The sequence below is a fragment of the Papilio polytes genome, unplaced genomic scaffold, assembly GCF_000836215.1.
Source record: "Papilio polytes unplaced genomic scaffold, Ppol_1.0 DF823177.1, whole genome shotgun sequence".
Lineage (NCBI taxonomy): Eukaryota > Metazoa > Arthropoda > Insecta > Lepidoptera > Papilionidae > Papilio > Papilio polytes.
In genome coordinates, this window is record NW_013526027.1 from 1,365,655 (window position 1) to 1,392,589 (window position 26,935).

Here is a 26,935-nt window from a genome sequence, read left to right on the forward strand (position 1 = left end):
GGCCAAGTGCGGGTTGGTTGACTTCACACACATATCTTTGAATTTCTTTGCCGATATGTGCAGGTTGCATCACGATGTTTTCCTTCACCGTAAGAACGTCGGGTTATGTACATATGAAAATTCGAAAAATCGAAAATCACATTGATACATGGCGGGATTCGAACACAAGACCAGTAGATTACAAGTCAAGTGCTTAAACCACTGAGCCACCGACGTTCTCACATAAGCTACTTTTTTATAATACCACGCGGACGGAGTCGCGCGCGTAAGTTAGTACTGTATAACTGAAGCTTGTTGTGCTTTACAGAGTTGTACTGTGACAAGTTATAGGAAAATTAACCAAACAAATTCGAACACTTATTAAATTCTGTTCAGATGTAAAATAAAGTCTAGAAAAACATATTTATTACTATGTTCTTATTAATTCCGCGCTAACGGATTTGCTGGCAAAAGCTAGTTGTAGAGTTAATTCCTCCTTTGACACTAACATTCAGGTCGTTGTTCGTTTATAAAACATATTTCTCAGTCAGGCATCGTGTCGAGTGCCGACCTTTGTGAGCCATTTCAAAATTCACAGACACTCATTTTAATTTCCGCCTTTATTGTTAATGCGACGTAGGATTAAACGTTGCCGACGTGCGTCATACCTTCGACGTATTCACCATTTTCTGCTATATCCTGCTTTATGTTGTATGCAATTTTATTAACACTACTTACAAGGTGTATAACGTTATTTATTTTGATTAGTCTAATAAGCATTTACGAATTACAAATTCCTTCCTAGATTGTGCTTTAGGATACGTCCTCTATAGAAATTAACGTTTCGTTATATTTAAATATATTTATTTTTACTAATTTCAAATTCAAGAGTTCATGACCTGGGTCTAACAAACGGATATTCTATTAAAAGTTTGCTTAGAATCGGTTAGCAACGGAGTTAGAAAACAGCCCCTATAACAGACCGGGGACAAATGCCAACTTTGCTTTAACCATTTTAACCAAAAACTATTATTGCCTACTCCCATTGTAGCCTTACCCTTATTTTTATTTTTTATTTAAGCTGGAATTACATTTTTAAAGTATCCATCCCGTTATATAACATTTCGAAGAACACAATTTCGTACCGATATATCGACGGGATTCGAAATAAACCGAAGTTGTTCAAGATAGTTTTTCGATTAACAAGAAATGTTTGAAGTGGCGCAGCCTACGTCCTCTGTTGGTTTAATCATGTGGGCCAATACCTCCCGGTCGGTCCCTCAAGTAATCTATTCGTGTTTTTTCTGCCGAAGTCGTGTATATTTTTTTTACATTTAAAAACGTAGATACAACAATATAAAGTACTTGAAATTTTTACTTAACTTTGTATGTATATTTCGGTTCATTTTAATTATTATGGATTCTCAGATCCGTTTAAATACACAGACGTTGAATGTTCAGAGATATACAAAATTTTTGTTGATATAATCTATAGTACAATTATACGATTTTTAATATAATTATAATCTAAAATACAATATCCTTATGTAAGGATTGTTCTAGAAAATGTTAAATGATACACATAGCTATGTTATTTCTCGGGATATTTGCTTTCAACGGAAGCGTATAGGACCACACATCGCTACTAAACAACGTCCATCGCTTTAAACTAATAATTGCCTTACACACATATGTATGACTTCCGGTCAATTGATCCCGGCCACAGTGCTGCTATTGACAATTAGGTTAACTGGACGAAATAACAGCGATGATCTAGTAAGTGAGCATGTTATTTGGCGGTCCATGGTTTAAATCTCATCTGTTATAAACCTGCCACGTTTATTTAAACGACGAAAAAGTAAACAATTAAAAAAAAATCAAAGGCACTTTTTAATTTTAGGGCTTGAATGGGTCAGACTTACAAACTACATATGTAGGTATCCATTCTGTATATTGAAATATAAATGTGAATATTCTATACGTAAGTTTTTATAATAAATTTTCAATGTTTTGGGACAATACGTATTCAACAAAAATATTTTTAAAATCAATGAATAAAACGATCAAACGCTGCGAAACTTTTTACCAGAAAATAGTTATGTCGGCGGTCCTCTTTTGTGTCTCAAAAAACTTGTCAACATCGAAAGCATTGTTATAAAACAAGTAAATTCCACCACAGATAAAAATATTTTATGCATTAACAAAAAATCGATACCCAATAATATTGTCACTTATAAATAGGCATATGATTATGATGTTTAGGGGAAGTAAAGAAAAGGGGTGCTAGGAATAACGAGCCACACAATGGGGAGTTTAAAAACCAGCTACAATAGAAAATTCGAATTTTCACTTGGTGCCAAACAAATGACAAGGTCTTCAACATAATTATGTATAACATGTATGTATTTTCAACGTAAAAGGAGATCCAATTAAACACGCATAGTGTCAGCGGAATACTAAACAGTATTAGTTTTGGAAATTCCCATGCAAATCGATTCTAATCGGCGGCATTTTAAATCCCTTCGCACGCACTGTATGCTCGCGGTCACGTAAAATGACTCACTCTTTATAAGTTGTGTTAGTACTAAGAAACATGCGTTTTGTTATTTACTGTCTAGTATAAGTACTTGAATATTTATTGCCTTTTAGTGTATGGAAAATTCTTTGTCTAGAGAAAGAAATCACGTGTTCGTTGAAACAATTTGAAAAAAAAAAGAAACATTTTTTGCTTATAAAATGCTGCTATCTATAGTATTTCTATCTATCCATTATACCATGCAATTTCGATTTATAAATAAGAAGATTTTTTAAAGTTTAGCTGACAGAGTTTTTAAAATTGCTTTGCGAAGAGTCTCGATTATTTTATAACAATTTACTTTAAATGATATTACGTACCATCAACAACTTTATTTAACCACTTAATTTATTAACCGGAGCCACATGTGTAACGTAGGCCAAGGCGACCTGCTGTCTAGGATTAATCTTCATTATCGTAAAGTAATTCCTAACATAAACCAAGTCGTGGAGATTAACGAACTAGTACTATTAGTAGTAGGGTTGTAACGAAGGCCATTTTAACGGAAGCGGATGCGGATGCGGACGCGAAGGGCTTCACCTCTACAGAAGCGGAGGTCAATAATAAAATATTAATTGCGATTTATTAAAGAAATATAAACTAAGCTACGTTAATTGAAAATATAGATTGGTACATAATTGCAAGATACAGTTTATCATGTAGTAGTACTTATACTTAGTGGACATATGACGCCCGCGCGAGCCGCATAAACAATGTCTAATCGTCCGTTATAACTCCGCATAAGATATAACGGTAGCGGAATCGGAGGCGGACTTATCATTTCATGCGGAAGTTCCGCACTTGCGGATGCGGAAGCCGAGTTCCGTTACAACCCTATTTAGTAGTATTGATTTATTAAGTGTTATATTATCTACATGTAGTTGCAGTATAGATCTATAATAATAGGTATGTCTAGAGCTATAGAGCATTGGTTATTGGTGTTTAGTTAAAGGTAGGTGTTCATTGTTGCGTAAATGTAACCAAACGATGCACGTAATAAAATTGCTATTTTATTTTGTAAGTAATTATAACGATCATATTTTACGTGAACCAAAAATGTTGACTGTCTATTTTAAATTTGATCTGCAACGAAATTTGATAGACCATACAGCGTTACAGGAAGTAAAACCAATCATTAATGGATTCCGTAACCACAGATGGATGGTTCGAGTAATTTAATTCTGTTCATACCCTTCGGCAACATATCGTGCTTATTATAACCCGAAAAATTCCTATACCGCCATTCGTCATTCTAAATTTATAGCCCCAATCGAAAAGGTAATGTGAATAGTTTTTGTTTTATGACTATCGCAGTTTGGCTTTTATAAACGTAAAATTGTTTCGTTATAATAAAGCCCTGTATTGCATCGGAATGGAGTAAGTCATCAGTAATATATGCATCTTTTTAATAACCATTGTACAAACTCAATTTTCAAAACCCCTTATTCTTTAAAAAAAAATAAAAACAAAGCTTACTACCTTATGTCTTTGTACATTTGTTAAAGTGATGGAAATCCATAGTAAAATAATTCAGATAAACAAAAGAAATTAAAATAATAGCATCGATATTACAAAAAATTAATCATTAATTAAGAGTCTCGGGTTTTTGCGGTGACTAAAATGGGCTTGACGTCGTAGAGAATTAATCAAATAGTTTGAGCGTTAAATCGACAGAACACAAAGTGCCTAAAAGCGAAAGCTTAAAGTATTGCAACACTTAATGGCTCGGTATTTCTGTACGACGATAGTGTGGGACGTGCAGAGCCTAGCCTAAATCTCGGTAGCAGAAAGGTCGCCGCAGTAAAGGGCATTAGTACCAAATCTATCGTAAGCTTAGAACTCATTGTTCGTTTTTAGAATATTCCATTAATTTTCATAAAGTAAAGAAACAAAAGACATATCAAGTGACATTTACAGAGTTTATTCCAGAAAGCCGTTTAAAATGTATGCACTAGAAGGTATCGGTTGGACTTCATTACTCCTGTCACGTCTTTTTCGGTCCTATCACTTAAAATTCCAACGATGCAGCATTTTAAACGAACTCGACATAAGTCTCTGGCGCACGGTATACGAGCAACATTTGAATGCGCTTCTAGAATAGCCAATAGATTTTTGAACGCTCCAACATTATAACAAGGAATAATATAGTTCACTCAGGTAGAATGGAAATAAGCAAAACTATCTTGGCACAGGTAGACCTTCGTACGTAAAAGTATGTAAAGAAAATATAGCAAAATGTTCTATCATGGAGTTTTTTACATTTTCCAGATAATGTACTTACGGTTTACTGAAACGTCATTTGAATAATATCTGAGATCGTTAGTGCACCAAGCGATGTATGTAACGATGATTCGTTTTAGTATTTCTCCGTTAATCTGATATTAAACTCCATAGGTTTGTATGGATTTTTATAGTGCGATTCGCAACGAAAGGTGCACCCCTTCCAGTGCAGCTATTAACAGAAATAAAGAAGAAATTGTCAAGTCATGCATGTCATTTAAATTACATTTAAAGAGCAATAATAATGTGTTCGATTTATTTCATGTACAGCTTGATCGGAATAAAATTTCACGCGAGTGCGATCCGTTTCGCATTTTAATTGAATTTTGGACAAATTTAAATTTTGATATTGAACGCAGATTTAAATGTATTTGCTTAAAATAACTTGCATTTGTTATTCAAAGTTTATAACTAAAGTTAATTGGATTAAAAACCGCTTCTAGATTTTATTTTTTAACTAACTTTCCTATACCTTTAAAGAGTGACGTATTTGTACATGTAGACAAACTGTCTTTGTATTATTTACATAAATATTCGATACGTAAGTTGTATCACTATATTTATACATTTGTATTTCAATATTGACACGAAGAGATCGTAAAAAGCAAACACATGCATACCTTATCTCGTTTCACTGATCGGTTTGGCATACCACGGTTCGGTTTATCTAAGATCGGTAGCTATGCTTCGAACGGTTGAACCTAATAAAGCATTTGCAACCCTTTGCACTTATACATAAAAGCTAAATTACTTTAACGTATTCAATCAGCTGGGTATGCAAGATAGAACTGTTGTGACAAGATATTTTTTTGTGATCGGTAACCAAAGAATATGTTGAATAAAAAACGATTGCTGACTTATTTAGCGACAGATTAGAAATCTCTAGATAACTCTTTATCTCTCAATACATGTGAAAAATACGAAAATATCTACAAGTTGTTTTAATTAAAAGTATGACTTTTGCAATCTGTATTTGCAATGGTTTTAACTGTAATCTTGACGACGATGCCTTAATTTTCTGCTACACTAGTCGCTTTGTGGCTTATCCAGATTTCATACTGCATACATGACTTGTACGAAGTCGAGACAGCTTGTCCTACAATGTCGGACGCAGTCTGTTATTTAATTCAAAACATTAGTAAGTAATTCACGACGCAAGGTGCATGCGGGCCGACACCTGCACTTTAATGTTTATCTCTTAAAACACATGTAGAATTAATATACTGTTATAATAATAACAAAACTACAACTCTATGTCCTAAGTGGTAAGGTTCAATTTGGTTTTATCACCGGAATTAAAGTAAATACTTTGATTAACAGCACATAGTAAATCGACTGTTGTGTGTTTAATACTCAATTGCGTTGTATAATGAAGTTGGCTGTGTATCGTCTAGGTTATTTTCATCTGATCTACATGTTGTAAATTTATTTAAAACATAGATATACAAATCTTTAGAAAGGGCTACGCAAATGTAACTTATGAAATCAAAGATCTGTAAGTGTATTTGATGCGCCACCTATTGCGCCGCCTCTGGTATTGATCCTTGTGTCTACTAAATCTCGGTCTATACAGACTCATGTACAGTGCTATTAGGGTAGGGCGCACTTGGGCGACCGTCCTGGGCGCCACAGGTAAAACTCTTAATCCCCCTTCCCCCGTGGAATTATCGCCCAAGACGTTTGTAGCTAGAACTGGGCCTGTTTATGTACATAAAACTATTTTCATAGAAATAAAAATTGCCTAGAATTTCTCGGAAGGCATATAGTGTGCATTGTTGACGTGTGTAGAAATTCCTATCTACGAACAATCAAAGAAGTGAATTGTGAGGCGTATCACTTGACAAAGAGGCGCGCGGCTGAATCGGCAAGCGTTTGACGTAGAGCGGGTACACCGGCCGGCATTGTATTCGCGATTCTCATGCGCAAACCATCAGCCGACTTCTCAAAACTTATTCTTTTGTGTGAACGTAAAAGGAATTTTAATGCTTCCGCTTGAACTTGTAAAATTGCACAATAGATCGCTGTTACGCAAGTAAGCTTCGCACACCGCATTTCTCTACCGTGTATTTTAAATACATCGCTGATAAGTGCCAATTGTCTTTTCGAGGATCGTAGCTTAACCTTTTTAACGCTAACTGATCTTAATAATTAAATCACTCACTTTAAGAACATTAGGAAAACTAAATTTCTACTTAATTAATAAACTGCCCGATGCTAGATCGATGTTTTCAATTAAAATACTTGACATAATTTCGATGTTAATGTTACCCTACCTGTAACCTCTTATCCCTCTCGGTTGTAGTTCGCTATGATTTCAATTTTTATATTTTTAAACCATTAGTGTCTCGTAAGTAAATAAATGTTACGTCTACAATGTATCTTTGTCGCTTAGTGGTTTTAAAGCTAAGACTCACTCAAGGGGCTTCACTGACAAGGAAACCGCAACACAATCTCTTGATTGATGTCGCTATGTCTTTACTCCTTGTCTACAAATGGAAATGTTAAACTAAAATTGAACTCTAGGTTTATAGTTATACAGTCTCTTATTGCCTATAAAGTTAAAAGCTTTTTTAATCGACATCAAAAAGGAGTTTCTGTCTCTGTTCATTGTACTTTGATTAAGAAAATTTAATGTTCAATATTCAATCTTTGCTTTAATTAACTTTTTTTTGCACTGTACAAAGCTTTGATTTTAAATTTAATTTCTACACCAGGTATGTTACCTTTAAATCCCATACTACCAATTTTAACCAACAAAAAATGCATAGAAATACAAAGTTTTCGAGATTCCCACAACTCAGGACACAACAAAACATCCTCGATGAAACAGGCTTTAGCCAGGATCGCGGATTTAAAGCACGGCATGCCAGCAACGTTCCCACGCTATAAACTTATACCGCATCCTGAGCTTAATTGTTGTAGGTTCGAACCCGGTGGGTACGCGACGTCACTGGTCAACTTCCGTTGAGCCGGAATTTAAAGCATATCAATCTTATGTCACCGACAAATTTTGGATTTCGACAATTTATAATCTATCTGGTTAACTGTCTTTTAATTGTGAATTTAAACAGTTAGATGTAAAAATAAACATGTTAACGACATTTCATCATCATCAACAGCCCACTATATGCCCCCAATGCGGGTCTCGGAGTCTACCCTAAGTAAAGGGTAACAAGGCATCTACGCTGGCCCACTGCGGGTTGGTTGACTTCACACATATCTTTAAATTTATACCCTGATATGTGCAGGTTGTATTAAGATGTTTTCTCCTTCAGCGTAAGAACGTCGGATAAGTTATGTACAGATGAAATCCGAAAAATCGAAATTCACATTAATACATGGCGGTACGGGACTTGTGGAGTATATATAGGTCAAGTGCTCAAACCCCTGAGTCACCAACGCTCTAAAAATGATATTTTCTCACTTAGTATCAGTAATTTCTTGAGCGTAAGATAGTTTTCTTAATGATCGCGGAACTGAATTTTCATCCATAAACCGCGCGGCGTAATACTGCAATTGTGTCGAAATTAGAGCTTTTGTAGGCAGTTTTATAACTTGTCTTTAGGGACATGCGATTTATTAACGATAGTTAGCTAATCGAATGATTTCAAAATATATTAACCAAGTAGTAGTAATTACAAATATAACTAGATTTATATCATTCTTTAATATTAATACTAATATTAAAAATGCGAAAGTTGAGATGGATGGATGGATTTTTGTTAGAGTTTTAGCCTGAACGGATTTTAATGAAATTTGGTATAGATGTTGAGGATAGTCTGGAAGAACACATAGGTTACTTATTTTTTTAATACCGAGCGGTTGGAGTCGCGGCCAAAAACTAATTAATATTATAAATGCAAAAGTTTGGATGGATCGATGTTTGTGGAAATCTGACACAGATGTAGAACAAAAGAACACGGCTAGTAAGTTTATTTTTTAATTCGCCGCGGACGAAGTTTTGGGCAAAAGCTTACAGTAAAGTAATATAATCCTGTGCATGTAACAGTATTTAAGCTTCACCATTAACATACCGTGAATTTAATACATAAGTTATGCTGGAGCTTTACAGAGAAATAAATAATTTAATGTAAATTAATCCGTTATTTATGTTAAAACCAAGGTACGGTGTATTTGAACGATTTGTTAATTGATATTGCATAACATTTATATCCGAATTGTGAATTTTACGAACATTTTAGGTAAGTGTTTTGATATGAATAATAAAACTTTTAAACTGATATTAAAGTTTTTATACTTTTTGGTAAAACTAGAAGAGTTGCTTCTCTTTTTTATTTGTTTGCTATATTTTTTTAATTTTCTTTCAATTTACTCGCTAATTTAGGGAATTACTATTGTGTTAGTTTGTGTGAGTAGGTTTCGTCATGCATGCTACTGTCAAATGCAATGACACGGTGCAGTGGATCGCAATAGATTCACGTGCCTCACGACCCTATGGTTCAATGAAACCCTGTATTCATTTGATTTTAGGATATGTTACTATGGTATCAAAAGGTTTATGATAGTTTTATAACGGGAGTTTGTACGGTTAAATCTATTTCAACCAAAAATGCCACACTGATATCAAGAACAAATAACTTTAGCCTTATTTAATGGTGTAAGAATTTTTGACATCAGCCCAGTAGTTTTTGATTTATTTTAATACAAAAATTCAAATCTTTCCTCTTTGTAATATCAGTATGAATTACGATTTTATATTGCTACTTTGTTTTGCTTTCGTAAATTCTTCCACCATTTGTTGACAACATTATTTGATCAATTTCCAACTAAGTAATAGGACCTATAAATTCAACGTGCCACCTTAAGTATGGAACCAATATGTTGAACAAATACTTCGACTTTAACATCAACCGCCTACATATAGAAACACAAAGGTCTTAACGATCTTTGTCCCGGCATTCAGTAAATGTAACCACATGTATTACGAAATGCCAGGTGTTATAGCATACGGCGGCACGTGCGTTCGGAAACGACATCTGCTGGCGAGAAAAAAACCAGGGAAATAATACTAGTATTATTATTATCTTTACTGCGCACTTCAAAGCAGCTGCCGTTTTATTTTGTAATGCTATCATCTGCCACCCGTACAAGGGTTCAAATGCCAATATTATTTCTATCATTTGTCTATGATGTGCTTTATTACAATGGAACAAAGGTTGTTTTAGCTTGATAATATAAAAAGATATATTAAATAACTTTCGAACAAGGACCTTTCTTGGAACGCTCTATGGAGTAAGCAATAGCATGTATTGACCTCAGTATGAAAGACGTGTCTATGATAGGCTATTACAAAAGAAGAGGTACAAAGTACATATAGTTCAATTATACGTATGGATAACTAGGAATAGGACCTACTTGTATCATAGCGATTTTTATATAAAATATTGCAAAACAAAGTATAGGAGCTCATTATATGAAATAATAGATTTCTCAAGTGAAATATAATAGCGTTTAATTTTTTATCATTTTTATTTCAATTCACATTAATTTAATTCCGTATTATGAGGTCACGGACCCCCTTAATTGCAATGATCTCACACAGAAAAAAAAACAAAGCAAGTTTATTTCAACTTTGGACTTTTCTCGCGGATCTAAAATGTTAGGATTTGTACTAAATTATATTTTTAAATAATCATTAACTATGTAAATTAGCCACAATTCATGGTAGGATTCGGTTTACTATATGCTGACAAATTGGTAAATAAAAACGTATATTTGTCTATCAACAGGACTGCCACGGGCTGGAATTCGAAGACCGGGCTGTGGCTGACGACGTGCAGAACTACGAGCTGATATCAGGCTATCAAAATGACACGCACACAACTATAGAGTTCCGAAGATTGCTCGACACATGCGATAGACAGGACTTTGTTATTGGTGTTAGTATTGGTTATTTTGTCACAAACATTTGGGCAAATATTCATACGTGAGGTCATCTCCCAGTCTTTAGCCCACAGTGTAAAGTTGGCGCATTTTCTGTCGTCAATCCCTTTAATATGTCACGTTTCACTAAGTCCATACAAATTCAAGTGTTTGTACAAACATTTGTGCCAACTCTCACTTGTTTTATAATATGTTCCTCATTATATTACAGGAGGATACTACGCAAATCCTATGGGCGCTAGGTCCGCCCGGATCAGATGGGCAGTTACCCAAACATGTGCAAAGTGGAAGCAGACCTTTACGACTTCTACAACCATTGTCCAAACCTGATGATGCATCATTGATGCAGTGGGATGTTAGATTACGTGATGTAAGTAAGAATTTATATGAGAAAAATAATTTACCCTAAAACAAAAGCGCATCTGTCTTCTGAACTAACTATTCTAAGAGCGGGCGCGCACCTTTGACTAAACTATCGCACAAGTGTTGTGCGATTGTTTTGCAACCAATTTAATTGTTGCACAAAAAAAAGAGTAGTTTGCGCACGCATAATCTTATAAGAATCAAAGCCAGATTAAACTGTTGTTCTCTATATGTCTAGTTTCATGTGTCCGCACGCTCTTATGGTGATGGCTGTTATTGATTAGTAGGTTCTGAATGAAATAGATTTCACAATTGTTCATTTTTATTAAAAAGAATATAGAAGTGTGCATTAAAATGTCATACTGTTAATCGGTATCTTGGTTTAAACTATCATATAAGTAACTTGTATTGCGAATCTTGCGCAAACAAAAGCACATTTAGCTGCCACCTTTCAAGTAGAAACTTGGTCACTTCTAACTTTGGCTGATTTAATAGCGTTGCTTGAAAGGACGTTGTTATCTTAGGACCAGATCTGACGTTCCAATATTGAACAATTTAGGTATGGCGATGTGTGCAGAAAATATATTTTAAGCAGGCGTACCTGTGACTAAACTCTCGCACAACAGTTGTGCGATTGTCGATTGTTTCACATCCCATTCAACAACAAAAAATCGAGTAGTTTTCGCACCACCATTTACGCTCATAGGAATCAAACCAAGACTAAACAGTTGTGCTATAGTTTTGTTTCAAATGTGGGTACGGTCTTAAAACGCAAGTTGAAGTGTCGAATTTTATTACAATATCGTAATGAAAATGTACATTATTATTTTGTAAATATTTTCAGTTCAATTAATAAAAACAGTTAATTATTAGTGTACGTTATAATATCCTCAAAGCAATACACGTAGAGATTGTACCGTCTGCATATAAATTTTGTTTAATTAACAATTATGCTTATTAAATCCGTTGCCTACGCTTAAATAAACTTGCAGGATATAATTAAAATAAACTGTGATACAAAGATATGAAATTAAAACTATTTTTGTATGTAAATTAACTTTTTTTTTGCCAATTAATTTTTGCACAGCAACTTTATGTTTACTATAGAAATATCGTAAAAAGACCATTTTAAATTATGAGCATTTTTCTGATGAGTTATGTCCAGAATAAAAAAAACAATATTATTAAAATACACTTTAAACACGCATTAGTAATCCTTTATCAGATTTGTATGTTCACAAATTTAATTCTATTTCCAGTTAAAAATACCTCACGTAATGGCAACATTATTTTGGTGTAAAATTTTCAAAGCACCTGAATTACCTAAGAAACATCATATGGTTGGCTACGAGCCTATCATAGATAGCAGGCCGATAAAGAACGGTAGACCAGTGTTGGAGAAGAACAGTCTATCTCCAGTACATCATATGGTGCTTTATGAATGTGCGGAGGACCCTGATGATTACGCATGGAACGAATGGTCCAAAGGCGATGGGTACTACGGGCCTAATAAACCTTCGGAATGGGCGATCTGTGCTACTCCAGTCGCAGCTTGGGCTATGGGATCTAAAGGTAAAGATCTTTTTCAATAGTATTAAAAAAATAAGTCATTGTAAAGTTCAGTTTTGGTCTCTGTGTAAAGAAAAAGACCTTATGCGTTCCATAATCACCATTTGATACAATTCAAAATACTTTTAAATAATTGAATATGTAATTTTAGTAAGGTTATGTTACTTAATATAACTTTATAATCAAAATTATAATTCTATCTACATTTATTTTGTTTTGTTATTGCTTAAGAATATCTCAAATTATTTCAAATCTCCAAGTAGATATGAAAATTTATTCATATTAATTTATCTCTACTGTAAATGTGTAAATTCAATAATAAATTACTTTAACGCGAAGTTGAAATGCGTTAGCAAATTAAATATAATACTCAAAGTTTAAGGGATAACAAACTTTACATCCTTGTGTTAAGGATTAAATTTGCATGTATGTTAATATACTTGACTTGGTGTTTCCAGGAGAATTCCTTCCTGAAAACGTAGGCATTCCGATTGGCAAGCGAGGAGGTGCCAGCTTCTACATGCTTGAAGTTCATTATGATAATCAAGCGCTACACGAAGGTACGTGTTAAGTTATTTAGCATTAAATTAATATTCACGCAAGTAAACTTTAGACTAAGCTGGTAGATGCCGCTAATGGAATAAACCTAGCTTAAGTTAATGGAATCTGACTGCAGCCAAATTTTAATATGGTGGGTACTTTAAGTGTAAAAATTTCTTGGCATAGCCGAAAATTAAAAACGGCTCAACTCTCGCTTTTATCCTCCGTTGACGGCACAGACTAGATTCAGACCCTTCGGGGGTCCTTCTCTCTCTACGAATCGTTTCCTCATTCCTGAGGGTTGCGACCACTCTTTGAACATCTCTCGAAGAATGTTTTTCCACTCTGTGTGATTTCCTGCGACGTGTCGTGCATAGTTATACAAACTTTCTTCGATAAAAACAATGTTCCATAAACAACATAATATGTAATTCTGTTTTCAGTACTGGATAGTTCAGGCATACGTGTGCACTACACGCCGCGAGTGCGAGCGCACGACGCCGCGCTGCTCGGCGCGGGCATTGGCGTCTCCGCACTGCACGTCATACCGCCCAAACAGCGACACTACCGTACTGTCGGTATATGCGGCTCTGAATGCACTAACACGGTAATCTATACTAATATATAAAGATTTGTATTTTTGTATGTATTTAAATAATTCAAAAACTACTCAGCCGATTTCAAAAATTCATCATTAAAGCTATGTTATCACTGAGTAACAAAGGCTGTGATTTTATTGTTTTTAATTTCACGGGGACGAAGTCGAGAGCAACAGCTAGTACTAGTGTAAGGAGGAAATGTTTTTTATTTTTAGATTTTTGTATGTATTTAACTCAAAAACTACTAGGCCGATTTCAAAAACAATTTCGCCATTAAAACTACGTTTTTAATGAGAACATGGCACTGGCTTGTTTTTTATCTTTACTTAGACGAAGTCGCGAGCAACAGCTAGTTTATTATATGGAAGTAACTTTAAACAATAGTATACCTTGCAATAATAAATTATATACGATTGATTCGCCAGTGCAATACCACGACCACACAATTAACACTCTCAAATCACTTTATACTCCAATCTTCAGAGTGTAGGCTAGAAAATTGTTTCTGTTACTATGTTGTGAGAATTAAGAAAGTATTTATGTAATGATTCCCTGAAGGTTTAAAATTGGAAGTGAAAGTTTGATATGGAAACCTATTTCTTTGAAAGAATTACTTATTTAATATAAACACTAAATTCAATAACTTTGGATTTCGCGAAACTTGTATAAAATCTAAGACCTGTTACAATTTTCTTGTTAAATTCTTTTTTTTTTTCTATTTTCAGATGATTCCTGATGATGGTATTACTATAGTATCCGTTCTCCTGCACGCGCACGGCACAGCGAAAAAAATTTCATTGAAACATATCAGAGGCAACAATGAGCTACCTAGAGTTTCTGAGGTAAGAGATATTTCAACATCTCAATAGAAGTAATAGCAATAACTAGATGGCGTTATCATTTATCATTGAATTGCGTTTACTGCCATCTTGTGGCGCACAAAGAAACTATAGTTACTTTAGAAACATTAGCGTTGATGCGCAATAGATGGCGCTTACATAGAAAAATAAACTCCCACCAAAAGTAAAAAAAAAACATATAAACGAATTGAGTACCTCCTTCTTTTGGGAAGTTGGTCAAAAATAAAATGTTTTTATACACTGGCGTCACCTGAATTTTTTATTGATATAAAATGTTTTCTAAATAATGTTTTCAGGAAAATTCGTATGACGCTCGCTACCAACAGTCACGAATTGTTCCTGGCGGTAGAAAGTTTTTAAAAGGAGACACATTGATAACCGAGTGTACTTACGACAGTACTGGAAGAGACAAGCCGATATTAGGAGGATATTCTGCAACGCAGGTCTGTTTTCATATCTTACTCATATAAATTCGAAAGTTTAGATGTATGGATGTTTGTTATAGATTATCTGCCTAACTGTAGAACGTATCTTGAAATTTAGCATAGATGTAAAAGATGTTCTGGAACTTTGGAAAAACACATAAGTTGTTTACTTTTTTTAATTCCGCACGAACAGAGACTCAGACGAAAGAAAATCTTTACTAACATCATAAAGAGGAAAGATTTGTATTATTGTATGCATTGAAATAACTCAAAATCTGCCGCCGATTTTAAAAATTCTTTCACCATTAAAAAGCTATGTTATCACTGAGTAACATATGCTTTATTTTTCTATTTTTTAAAGTCGCAATCAACAGTTAGTGTTATATAAATAATAGTTATTTAATTGTTGTTATAATTGCAGGAGATGTGCTTATCGTTCGTGCTATACTACCCTCGCACACCACTCGCCGGCTGCTACTCAATGACACCCGCTAAGGAGTTCTTTGAGACGTTCGGTGTCAGGGAGTTCTACGGTGTCGACATGACGCAAGTCGAGAACACATTCCTGTCATCATCGTAAGATTATTTTTTTATCTATACTAGTGCTTTCCAAAGTGGTCTAGGACCACTAGAGTATGATAGGAGACCTAGTAGTGGTCCACACATACTGGAAGTCAAATTAATTCAGAAGTTATAAATTTGATCTGATATTGTAAAAAAGATTTAATTCTCGGTAATGCTATTTCTATACCAATATTATAAAGAGGAAAGATTTGTATTTTTTCTTTTTTTTATGTATTGAAATAACTCAAAAACTACTTTAACGATTTTCAAAATTCTTTCACCATTCAATAGCTTTGTTATTACTGAGTAACATAGGACATATTTTTTAATTATACACGAGCGATGTCGCAGGCAACGGCTAGTTTGTTGTAAAGTTGTGAATTAAATTATTGTTTTTTTTTATAACTTTGCTTAACAAGGGTTTTTATGTATATGTAATGATTGGACATAATATATTTAATTACAGATATGTAGAATACCCGAATCTACCTTCAGATCAAGGGAAGGAGTCAGAAGAAGGCGGTATGCAAGGAGATGACCAAGGCGTTGGATTTATGAGTACGTAACAATTTAAAATAGATATTAACAAAAGAATATCCCACTTTTCATCAAAATATACCTCTAACCCAGTATAACCTCTAACTAGAAATTACAAATGTTTTAATTACCTTATCTTTTACGACAGAATACTGAAACGATCTTAGATAATTGGCTTTATAAGCGCTGCTATATTGACAGAAGTCTAACAGCCTTACAAATAAACGCGGTATAGAGTATTATTGTAACTAATATTCGCTTATATACAGTTTATTCCTAAGTTTACCTTTGTTTCGCGTTTATTTTTAACGCTGTAAGTTTTCATGGTATTTAATGAAGATATTAAAAATATATATAGAGGAGGCATAGTTGACACTTCTCTTTAACATTTTTCACTGATCAAAACCATTAATTGTATGAAAATTAATTGCCAATATATGTGATTAAATTATATTTGAATGTCTATTTTGTAACACTTTTTATTTTATTCTTCTAAACTTGTCAACTGATATTTAAAGAAAGTACAAGTGAAAAATTTTTGTTCAGTATGTCTTGTCTATATATTTTTAAATCTGTTAGTCTTTGGTATATATAAATAAATAAAGTAACATTTAATCCTTAGCAATACAATACAATCAGAAACATTAAAGAGAAAAATAAACATAACGTAGTAACTAAGTCGGGAAAAATGTAAGTAACGTATATAAGCTTAAAATTATCATTTACAATATCGTTCCAGTATTCGACCGTAAGTGTTACAAATAATTCCCAGCAGTTGAAAAGTTTTTTAAATAATTTCTTCTAAATTTCGTATTGAACATGAATCCCTATTCGTTAAGAATAGATATCTTAAAACCTTGTTTATTCTGCTTACCTCATTCTTACGTTATTGTTTTCTTTGTAGAAGAGTTAGTGATAAAAGAACCATTGGAGTTCGGCAACAAGTCGTTCATGGCGCATTTAAACGAGATGCCGTGGTCGGAGCCGCTGCTCACGGAACAGATAGAGAAGACGCTGTACAGCGGCCTGCATATGACCTTCTGTAAAAAGAACGATGACTCCTGGGGAGCGGTGAGTAAATATAAAGCTGATTAACTAAATATATGTCCCTCTCCCTTCCCTTTTTTTATAAGGATGATGGGATCGGGAAATATCCTCTTTGTCCTCCAACAAGGTAACGCATGTGCAATAGCGGATGTCTATAGCCACCGGTCGTTTCTCCCTTTTGTTGTATAAATTTGGTCGCTCACTAGTTTACCGCTTTATAATGTATAAAATATAAAAAAGAAAACATAAGAAAATACAATAAAAAAACAACGTAAAAACTACTTTGGTATGAAAATGAATGGTGGTCGAGATGGCAATCTCGACTTGTGAAGGGACATGACCATATTGCTCTAACACTTAAGAGGAGCTAGAAGGAATCTAAACCTTAAAAATATGAATATTTTTGATACGTTAATCACTGTGAAAGTTATTTATTTAAAACCTTATCTTTTTTTAATGTTCTTGTCGAAAAGACATAACAGAAAATTAACATGTTTCTTTTTCCACAGCCGGTTCAGATACAAACATATCCGAATTTCACCGAACTAACGAACAACGATACATCGGAAAAGTCCTGCAACTATAAAAGCGTGCTGTTACCCTCCGTTACCAAAACGAATGCAGCGAACAAACTGTCAATTAGTTTATCCGCCATCTTGATGACGTCATTAAAATGGCTGATTGCGCGGTAATATTAAATGAGCCACTATTTTTGTTTTCGTTTTAAGTTGTTTTTATTATCAAGATCTTCATATTTAAAAGTCAGGGCATTTTTGTTATTCGTTTGGAATTTTCGTTACAAAAACCGATTTTTTGTTTGTATGAAATATGATAGGTTATGTTTTAAATTGTACTGGAATATTTTTTCTTTTTTTTTACTTTATTCTAAGTCAATGGTATGGGAGAGTGAGAGTTTTTTTTGTAACGAAAATTTTGATCGATTTTACATAAAATATACAGTATAGCTATTTTAAATTAGTATTATATGGCCAAATTTGTAACAAAAGTTGTATTCATAGCATTTGTATAGTTTATTATTCAATAATAAGCAATCCTTAGCTCAGTATGATCACATTTAAAGCATTTATTGTTTTTTTTTAAAAACAAAGTACATCCGAGTTCGTGAAGTAATTTATTTTTGTACCATTTACACTTTGCAGTGCATTTTAAAAAAGATTTTTGATGATTTTATCTTTAGTTTTAATACTTAAAAAAAATCAGGTAATTATTTGGCATAATGGTTTAAGAGCCTTTGCCTTATCGATATAAAAACATCGATTCCTCTTTTATACTTTTTGTAAGAACCTTTGCCTAATATTGGTTAAGAAAAAGAGGTTTGTCTCAGTAATTTTGGGTTTATTAGTTTTCCTTTGAGTTTTTTATCACATCTGAAAACAATAACAATAATCGATTTCTTACTATCGATTTTATGAACATTTATAAATGGTCCTTTTTATCAATGCAAAACTGTTGTAATATTGTAAGTCGACTTTAAAATATATTTTTTTTAATAGTGTTACTAGATGGCGTTAGTCGTGAAGGAAATGTGTTTTTGTGATTTTTGTACTTATGGGTTTTGCTCATGCGTTTTAACTACATAAGTATTTGTACTAATATTGGATTCATTTATAATACCAAATGTAGAACGCTTTATGGAATATCCTATTTTCCTATATTATAATTATGATACGACTGATTCCTATATTCCAGTGTTTTTATGTTGATTCCATTTCCGAAGACATTATTAATTTGTTTATAAAGTTTTTTGTCCTTATTCTTTGCATTACATGTGATTTATGATTTAATTTGAATTTTTATATTTTGGAGGAGTTTTAATATTGAGCCATTTTTAATATAAACTAGACTACAAATAGATAAGTATTAAAGGGCTGTGTGCTCCTCGACTACGAAATCTACGTAAATATTTTTGTAGCATTTATAATGTAGGTTTTTATATTAAGACCCAATTACACTAAAAGTGCCTCAAATGGTATTGATGAAGTACAGTTATTTTTTTTATAACGTCACGGATGAATCTATGCTATTGTTTAATAAAACATATTTAAAAGGTATTTTTAGTGTGTATGGTGCCTAATATTTTTACTTGGAAATAAAATAGAACAAGGGCCTGTTCCACCAAATCGTAAATTGTCTGATAACAATCTAACGTGTAACATATGTGATGAAGATATCGGATTTTGTGCCCTTATCTGACAGTCATTTTTAAGCTATCTGAGCCTCTATCAGCCAGTGGTGGGACAGGCCCTTAGTACTTTGGATGTGTAATGCAGTATCAATGAATGGTTAATATTATAAGCAATAACTTTGTATATCTTTTTTATTAACGTAAGTAACGTTTGTTATTTCATCTTACAATTAAAGGGATGATACCTTTTTATATAAATGTATGGAGAATGGAAACACATAGTTATAGTCTGGACAGAAATATATCCAACCAATTTCTTAACATGTTAGAATTATCTACAAATAACGTTCGTAATAATGCCAATAACGCCCAGGTTTGATATCCATGTTTAGGTTATATTCCACGGTTTTTCAAAACAGATTTGTGCCAAAATGATTACACACAGCTAGAAAATTAATTCACTTGTAAATTACGAAGTATGGTACAATTATCTATGAGATAATCAGACAAGTCAGATATAATATGAAATCTGTACTAACTGGCAGTTAGAGTTCATCTTAGGTCATGTTTATGAAACTTTCGGTCTTAATGAAAATGTATGCGTATACATGTGAACATTTAAAAATAATTAGTGGTTCTCTTTAGTTCTTTTGTTTATTTGAAGTTTTGGTTGAAAGTAATTTTGAAAGTCAAATTATTATTTTTTTAAAACATTTTATTCTTTCTACTTGATTTGAAATACCTTGTTTACTACCTTTATGTAAATTCCTAGAGCTTTTTTTCTAGATTTTTTTTGACCGTTATACTAAAGGCATATTTCTGTGTACAAAGAAATGTTAATTTTTAATTTCATTAAGTACATTTCAAATAATTCAGTACAGATTCATGTACATTAGATTTAAATTAAGAAACGATTCATTGATCTTTAAGCAGTCGCTAAGTGAAAACTTCTCTTACTAAAACTCCACTAAGGACTGAGTGTGGAGTATGTCAATTGTTCTGATTGCCCTCTATTTGTATTTATATCCTGTGACTTGTTAATTTTAAGTATACGCTTATGTTAAGGGTTTATTTATTTAAAAAAGTCAATATGATGTGTTTTTATTACTTCAAGTATGCTATTGTTTTGTATAATTACATTAAATATGTAAATAGTAAACATACAATCGTGTTTTATTCTAATAAATAAATTTTGATATCTCTCTGCCTTGTAAAAAATACCCAAAAATAATAGTAGACTTTTATGGCTGAAATCACATTTATTATTATCTCTAGTTTTTCAACGAAAGTGACAAGTAAAATAAATCAGTTTTGGACAGTTGTGTCACTAAAAAGCCATTGCAAAAAACTGCGGAATATTTATTTGGGGAAGAAGGAAAATTTATTCAGAGTTCTTTAATAATCGTTAGGTATTGGATTTTGGAGGAATGGATTCTCTCGTATGGGGTACGTCTGTGGATTCTGTCTGTTCCATTCCAGCGCTTCCCAGTTGAGAAGCCAGAACGGTTGTTTGTCTACCGGCAACTTGATTAATCTTGCCACTAGCTCTCTGTCCCCACGTGCTTCGAGAGGCAAACTATCAAACGGTAAATCGATTGATCTGAAAAAAGAATTATGTACGATTACAGATGTGATATTAAAAATTGCACAGATTATATAAGAATCAGACTAGACCAGTAGTTGTAGTACCACTTTGCTTTTAGTATAATAAATAAATCTTCCTTATATTGTGAATTCAAAAGTTTAGATGGATGGATAGATGTTTGTTAAAGTTTGTAGCTTATACGGCTGAACAGATGTCGATGATATTTGGTATAGAAGTAGAGGATAGCCTGGAAGAACACATAGGCTACTTTTATTAATTCCACGCGGACGGATTCTAGGGCGAAAGCTAGTTATTGTTATAAATGTATATGGTTTTTTTTATAATAAAAGGTGGCAAATGAGCAAGCGGCCACCTGAATCCGCCAAAATAGCGAAGCGACCGCTACCCATAAACATCCGCAATTGCAAATGCGTTGCCTACCCTTATCCGACAGAGAAGGAGATGCACATAAAGAGGATATTTCCCCTACCTATGTATCTCCTCTGTCAAATCCACTTTCCCTTCCCATCCTCTCCTTATAAGAAAAGGGCGGTAAAGAGAAAGGGACTTAAATTAGGCCTCCGGCACCACACTCATCAGACGAAACACGGAATTGCTTCCACTTCACGCCTGTCTTCTGTGTGGTCGTGGTATAACACCGGGCGTGCCGGCCCATTCGTGCTAAGATGTTAAAGCGGGCACTTGGCTAGCACTTGGTTAGGTACTGTTATTTAAAAATAAGCTAAGAATTGTATTCAAATTTAACTGAAACATTAGTTATACCTAATAGTAAATTAAATGAAAAAGTGTATTAAATTTTCGTTTGAGCATCGTATAGCTTGAATTAACTTTAATTCTAATATAAGTTAACTCTTACTCTGCCTCCGGATCGGAGGGCGTCTCCACTTCTGGATATCCAATCGGATGCTTGCCAGCGTAAGGGGGTCGTTGACATACCACGAAGGAGAACGACGCAATCAACAACAGCACTGGTAAAGAATCCATCATCTGTATAACATTAAATATTTGTAGTAAAATGAACTTGCGATATATGAAAATATAAAACCAAAAAAAATCGAAAGAGTTTACTTCAGCCATTCGATTAGGAATTACAATTCTTATGGGATTCCAGAAATGTAACTGTTTTCGTTAGATGTGCTTCAATTTTTAAAAGTCTTAATTCTTCAATTCTTAAAACTAAACTAAGTAAAAATGATATCGAAACAAAAAGTAATTTTAACCTTTACTTACGAATATAGGACCAAAATAACTGTCTATACCAAGCACTTTTTTCTTCCTACGGCTTAAATGTAACTGATATATCTAGCATTTTTCAAATATATAAATAAGTTTCAGCGACTTCACGCACGTATTCCTTAATTCGTTACCATTATTAATATAATAATAACAATTTAAACAAATAAGATTAATATTAGTTTTAATTACTTCAAGAAGAATAAGATAAATAATATTAGTATTTTTATGGCATATTGTCTAGGTAATTTAACTACGTGGGCATGAGGTTTCATGCGTTAAGCATGTTAACAGTTGACAACTAACTATATTAAACCAAACAGCAGACAAACTCCTTTAGTTGATTTTTTCAATGGTTTAAAGCAGTAACTTAATGTGAATTATATTTGTAGAAATCTACACTAAGAGATTGTTTAAGTGGCAAGCTTATTCACTACTTATTTAAAGTTTCTGAGTGGGACGGAAAGGGTTAGTATATGTTATGTTTCTACAATTTTCTTCTGTCGTACCGAAATACTTACTTCGTTTTTATTTTATTTTTATATCATTCTGTGATTCCAGTAGATTCAAAGAGATCGCTTTTATAGCGTTTGCTCATAAAAAGCGTATAGGACTGAGGATTACTCTTTTCCCGCGTCCCCTTTCTTCCAGATAATCAGGAAATCGAAAATCGTCAATCTCTCACTTTTTACCAATATTTGAATATAAAACAGAAACAATAAAGTAAAACAATAATAAAGGGACTCAATGGATGTATTAAAAAGATTGCATTGCTACAAACTACAATACGGATTGCATTTGTAAAATATTTTGCAGTATTCAGTAGTCGTGGCTATTTATATTTGGCAGGCGCATTTAGATGTCTAAAATGCTTACATTTATGGCCCGTCCCAACACTGGCTGATAGAGGCTCAGATAGCTTAAAAATCTCGCCACTGTCGGATAACGGAACAAAATCCGATATTTCCATCACATATTTTACACGTTGGATTGTTATCAGACAATTGTAAATTCGGTGGGACAGGCTCTTAATAAACTCTTTTCTGTATTTGTACCATTTATAGATTAAAAGAAAGGCTTTGTAATTAAACAAAATGATTTATTTTAAAATTTGATTACAAGTTCAGTTAAATTAGACTTAACTACTTCATATGTAATTGAAAATTATTTAATTCACAGGCTTCTTTTCTGTTACGTCCTTAGTTGAAGTACTTGCTGTTGGTTCACTTTTTAAGAGAGTACTAGCGATAGTACTAGGCGGAATGGCTTTCACCGTCGTTGGAGCCACAGTCGAAGTGGTAGTCACTGGTGCATTATTAGAGTCACCACTTCTGTTGCCTAGATTATTTGCAGTGTTGAAGCTACCTGAGTTATTGGGAACAAGTGGATTTTCAGCGAATGGATTAGGTCTGATTGGATAAGACTGCGGTTGTTGTCTATGGGCTTCTATCGCCTGCCAGTTGATAAACCAGAACGGCTGCTTGTCTATGGGTAGTTTGCTTAATCTGTCAACTAAATCTCTATCACCGTTAGCTTCTATTGGTAACCTTTGTGTGGTTCCTTCGCCGAACCTAAAAAAAACAAATGAGTAACGTTACATTTCTAATAATAAATATAAAAAAAAATAAATCAGATACTTAGATGATTTACTAGATGAATGTAGAAAAGGAATTATTTTATAAAGAACTAGCGGTTTCCGTGCGGCTTCATTCGCATGAAATTATAAAAACTTTATTTTATTGTTTACATTTGTCAAATTCTCATTTGCTAATGTCAACATTACCGATACCATAATCACCTTGCTTTCTTAATACTGGCAGCTTGTAGTTTACGGTCCCACATTAAGGTTTTTTCCAACTTATTTACCCCCTAAGTTTTATGGTGCGATAATATATAGCCTAAAGCGTGGTGTAAGTGTAAGGTTTTTCTATTAAAGAAGGAATTATTCAAAAATATGCTGTGATTGCTGACATCCTACGCCTATAAGTGTGAGTTTACGCTTTATTATATTAGTATAGAAGTATAGATAGATAGATTTAAGATCATATTTCATATGTAAGGTAAAACACGAAAAAGACGTCACCGGATTTCCCCAAAATAGTAAAGAAAACGCCTCGTCTATAGTCGTCCAAAACGCAGATGCGTTGCCTAATTTATTGCATTGTTAATGAAGTTCAAGATAATTATGTGACTTATGCATTAATCCTTTGTGTACCTAAAACCACGTTTTCCCTTCCATTAAAGCTGCAAATATGACTAAGTTTTTTAATATCAAAACAACAGGTAAATGTGAATAGTTTAACAAACCTGCTTGAGAAGCAAATAAAGTTTTTTAAGACAAATTTTTCCGGGACAGAATGCTTTTGGTATTTACCGATGACGTAAGAAATTTTAGATATATCGTTTATGATTTTGTTTTATATGATAGTTAATCCTTATTTCCACTTAACGATTAGTCGCGCGACTCTGACAGCGTGCAAGTTTCATCTATGTATCTATACTATTATAATAAAGCGTAAACACACACTTTGTTGCCTAAGATGTCAGAAATTACAGCGTATATATGAATAATTCTTTTTTTAATAAAAAGCCCTACATTTACATCACGCTTTAGGCTATTCATTTTCAAGCCATTAAACTTAGGGGGTAATGATTTTGGATAAAAACCCTAATGTGGGAAAGAGACCAACTGCCAACATTAAGGAAGCAAGACTGTTAAGGTTTGTCATGTCATGTCATTTTGACATTTGCAATTGAGAATTTGACAAATGTAAACAATAAAATAAAATTTTCATAACTTCATGCGGATGAAGCCGCACGGGAACAGCTAGTTGTGTATAAAAGTCGATTGGATATATATTAATTCAATTACCAATTAGTGACTCAGTGGAAATTGCATTTAAGTATCAAAATCCTTTAGTACATGTTTACAATTTTTACCGATTTCCAAGTTGGTCTGCAGGCGTCGATGGCCTCTCTACCTCAGGGTATCCAATGGGCCGGGAACCAGCGAAGAAAGGTCGTTGACCCCACACCAGGCTGACAGACGCAGCGATCAACAGAATTTGTATGTAAGCCATCTGTATGAGAAAATATATACTGTTATATTTATTTACTAGCTTTCGCCCGCGACTCCCTTTGCGTGGATTTAAAAAACAAAAGTCAGTACACTATGGTATCTTTCAGTCTATCCTCTACATCTATACCAAATTTCATCGACATCCGCTCAGCCGTTTAGACCACAAACCCTAACAAACATCCATCCATCCCTCCATCCATCCATCCATCTAAACTTTCGCATTAATAATATTAGTAAGATTGTTCATCATCATCAACTTGCCCTTAACCCTTATGGAGGGTCGGCACAGTATGTGCTTCTCTTCCATACATTTCTATCAACCGTCATATCTGATTCCACTCCCTTTTTAATATTTAATTATTGTTATATGACTAATTTTCTTGGTTTTATATTTATTTATTTTGTTTACAGTAAGCTCCGAAACTACTGAACCGTTTTAAAACATTCTTTCACCATTAGAAAGCTATATTATTACTGAATAATATAGACTATTTAATAAGGTGCTTTTATTTTATTTTATTAATAAAATAATTTATTCCTCGAGCAGAAGGAAGTAACAAATAAACCTTTTAGAACATTTTGTTTATTATAATAATCCAATGATTATGGAGATGAGTTACAATTAGCTCAGGAGAAAAATATTCCTATTTGAAAAGGTGACAAGGCTTCTAATTTGAGCGTTGAAAATTGAAAATTCCACAAGTCATAGAAGCCTATTTTACTGTTATTTAATATTCAAATATTTCTTCATTAAATGTCTTAAAGGTTACGTTAGTATTAGGAAATATTCCAATGCTTTTGTAATTTTGTTAGCATTTAACAATAATCTAGCTCCACAGTTTAGCAGAGTTGTGTTTGCTCCTAAAGATAATGGCGTGATGTTCAATAACCTAAATTATTTTTACGTTAAATTACGTGTTTCTAAGTATTTTTTTAAAACCGATAGCAAAATAATTGTTTCTAAATAACATAGGATCTGATTATCTTTCTTAGCTTTTTATAAGATGGCTGTTGCTCGCGGTTTCGCCGGCGTGAAAATAAAAATAAAAACAAAAAAAAATTGCCTATGTTACTGTTGTAGTTTTTGAGTTATTTCAATTTATACAAAAATACAAATCATATTTCTTTATCATATTAGTCTATATATAAAATTGCTCATATGTAGAAAATCTGCTTATAAATGACAATATAGAAGAAACACAATAATCCTTTAGTTAATTTGAATACAGAGTACTACTAAACTAATTGTTTACCTTTTTAAATATTAAAATAAATTAAAAAATAAACATAATAAGGCTGTTACTTACAGTAATTATTGAATAAAATCAGCAGAACAAACGTCTATCTCTTCGAACGGTCCAACGTCGACTGGTTTGTCCGGCATTTTGCAAAAACATAAATAAAAACCTGAGAACCAGTAATTGTCCAATGCGGGTTCCCGTTATAATTAACTATGTTCAAACCTTTTACTCTTAAAAGAAGATTTTTTAAATCTTGATCATAAATTTATTAACCAACACTAATTAACTAAAATGTGTTTAAAAATATCGAAAGATCTTTTATAAATTTAAATTGTAACCTTCAAGTAGAGTAGGAATTTGTAAGATTAGCTTCTAAAATAAATAGTAA

At 33.2% G+C, this 26,935-nt stretch overlaps 3 protein-coding genes across 4 annotated transcripts in view; 1 reads left to right on the forward strand and 2 right to left on the reverse strand.

Annotated features, from left to right (window-relative positions):
* Nucleotides 1-18,339, forward strand: part of LOC106105212 (MOXD1 homolog 1-like) — a 52,155-nt gene extending 33,816 nt beyond the window's left edge. For both annotated transcript variants that reach the window (XM_013285484.1, XM_013285485.1), the window contains exons 3-13: nucleotides 10,585-10,734; nucleotides 10,950-11,108; nucleotides 12,361-12,673; nucleotides 13,129-13,230; nucleotides 13,654-13,817; nucleotides 14,535-14,651; nucleotides 14,966-15,112; nucleotides 15,516-15,670; nucleotides 16,125-16,216; nucleotides 17,100-17,266; nucleotides 17,752-18,339. In XM_013285484.1, the coding sequence (XP_013140938.1) occupies nucleotides 10,585-10,734; nucleotides 10,950-11,108; nucleotides 12,361-12,673; nucleotides 13,129-13,230; nucleotides 13,654-13,817; nucleotides 14,535-14,651; nucleotides 14,966-15,112; nucleotides 15,516-15,670; nucleotides 16,125-16,216; nucleotides 17,100-17,266; nucleotides 17,752-17,934 (1,749 nt within the window). In that variant the 3' untranslated portion in view covers nucleotides 17,935-18,339. The remainder of the gene's footprint in view (nucleotides 1-10,584; nucleotides 10,735-10,949; nucleotides 11,109-12,360; nucleotides 12,674-13,128; nucleotides 13,231-13,653; nucleotides 13,818-14,534; nucleotides 14,652-14,965; nucleotides 15,113-15,515; nucleotides 15,671-16,124; nucleotides 16,217-17,099; nucleotides 17,267-17,751) is intronic.
* A 2,444-nt stretch (nucleotides 18,340-20,783) lies between these two features.
* LOC106105068 lies at nucleotides 20,784-21,978 on the reverse strand. The gene is made up of 2 exons (XM_013285293.1): nucleotides 21,851-21,978; nucleotides 20,784-20,988 (listed from the first exon to the last, which is right to left on the reverse strand). The coding sequence occupies exons 1-2, from the start codon at nucleotides 21,976-21,978 to the stop codon at nucleotides 20,784-20,786; spliced, it is 333 nt and encodes a 110-aa protein (XP_013140747.1).
* A 1,331-nt stretch (nucleotides 21,979-23,309) lies between these two features.
* Nucleotides 23,310-26,720, reverse strand: LOC106105105. Its single transcript, XM_013285332.1, has 3 exons — nucleotides 26,614-26,720; nucleotides 25,168-25,307; nucleotides 23,310-23,798 (listed from the first exon to the last, which is right to left on the reverse strand). Exons 2-3 carry the CDS (start codon nucleotides 25,305-25,307, stop codon nucleotides 23,396-23,398), a joined length of 543 nt encoding a protein of 180 aa, XP_013140786.1. The 5' UTR covers nucleotides 26,614-26,720; the 3' UTR covers nucleotides 23,310-23,395.
* Between the last annotated feature and the right edge of the window lie 215 nt (nucleotides 26,721-26,935).

Coding starts and splice junctions, on each gene's coding strand:
- LOC106105068 (XM_013285293.1), bottom strand. CDS start 21,978: ATGGATTCTTTACCAGTGCTGTTGTTGATTGCGTCGTTCTCCTTCGTG. Junction 20,989..21,850: donor CCCTCCGATCCGGAGGCAGA/GTAAGAGTTAAC, acceptor TTCTTTTTTCAG/ATCAATCGATTTACCGTTTG.
- LOC106105105 (XM_013285332.1), bottom strand. CDS start 25,307: ATGGCTTACATACAAATTCTGTTGATCGCTGCGTCTGTCAGCCTGGTG. Junction 23,799..25,167: donor GCAGACCAACTTGGAAATCG/GTAAAAATTGTA, acceptor TGTTTTTTTTAG/GTTCGGCGAAGGAACCACAC.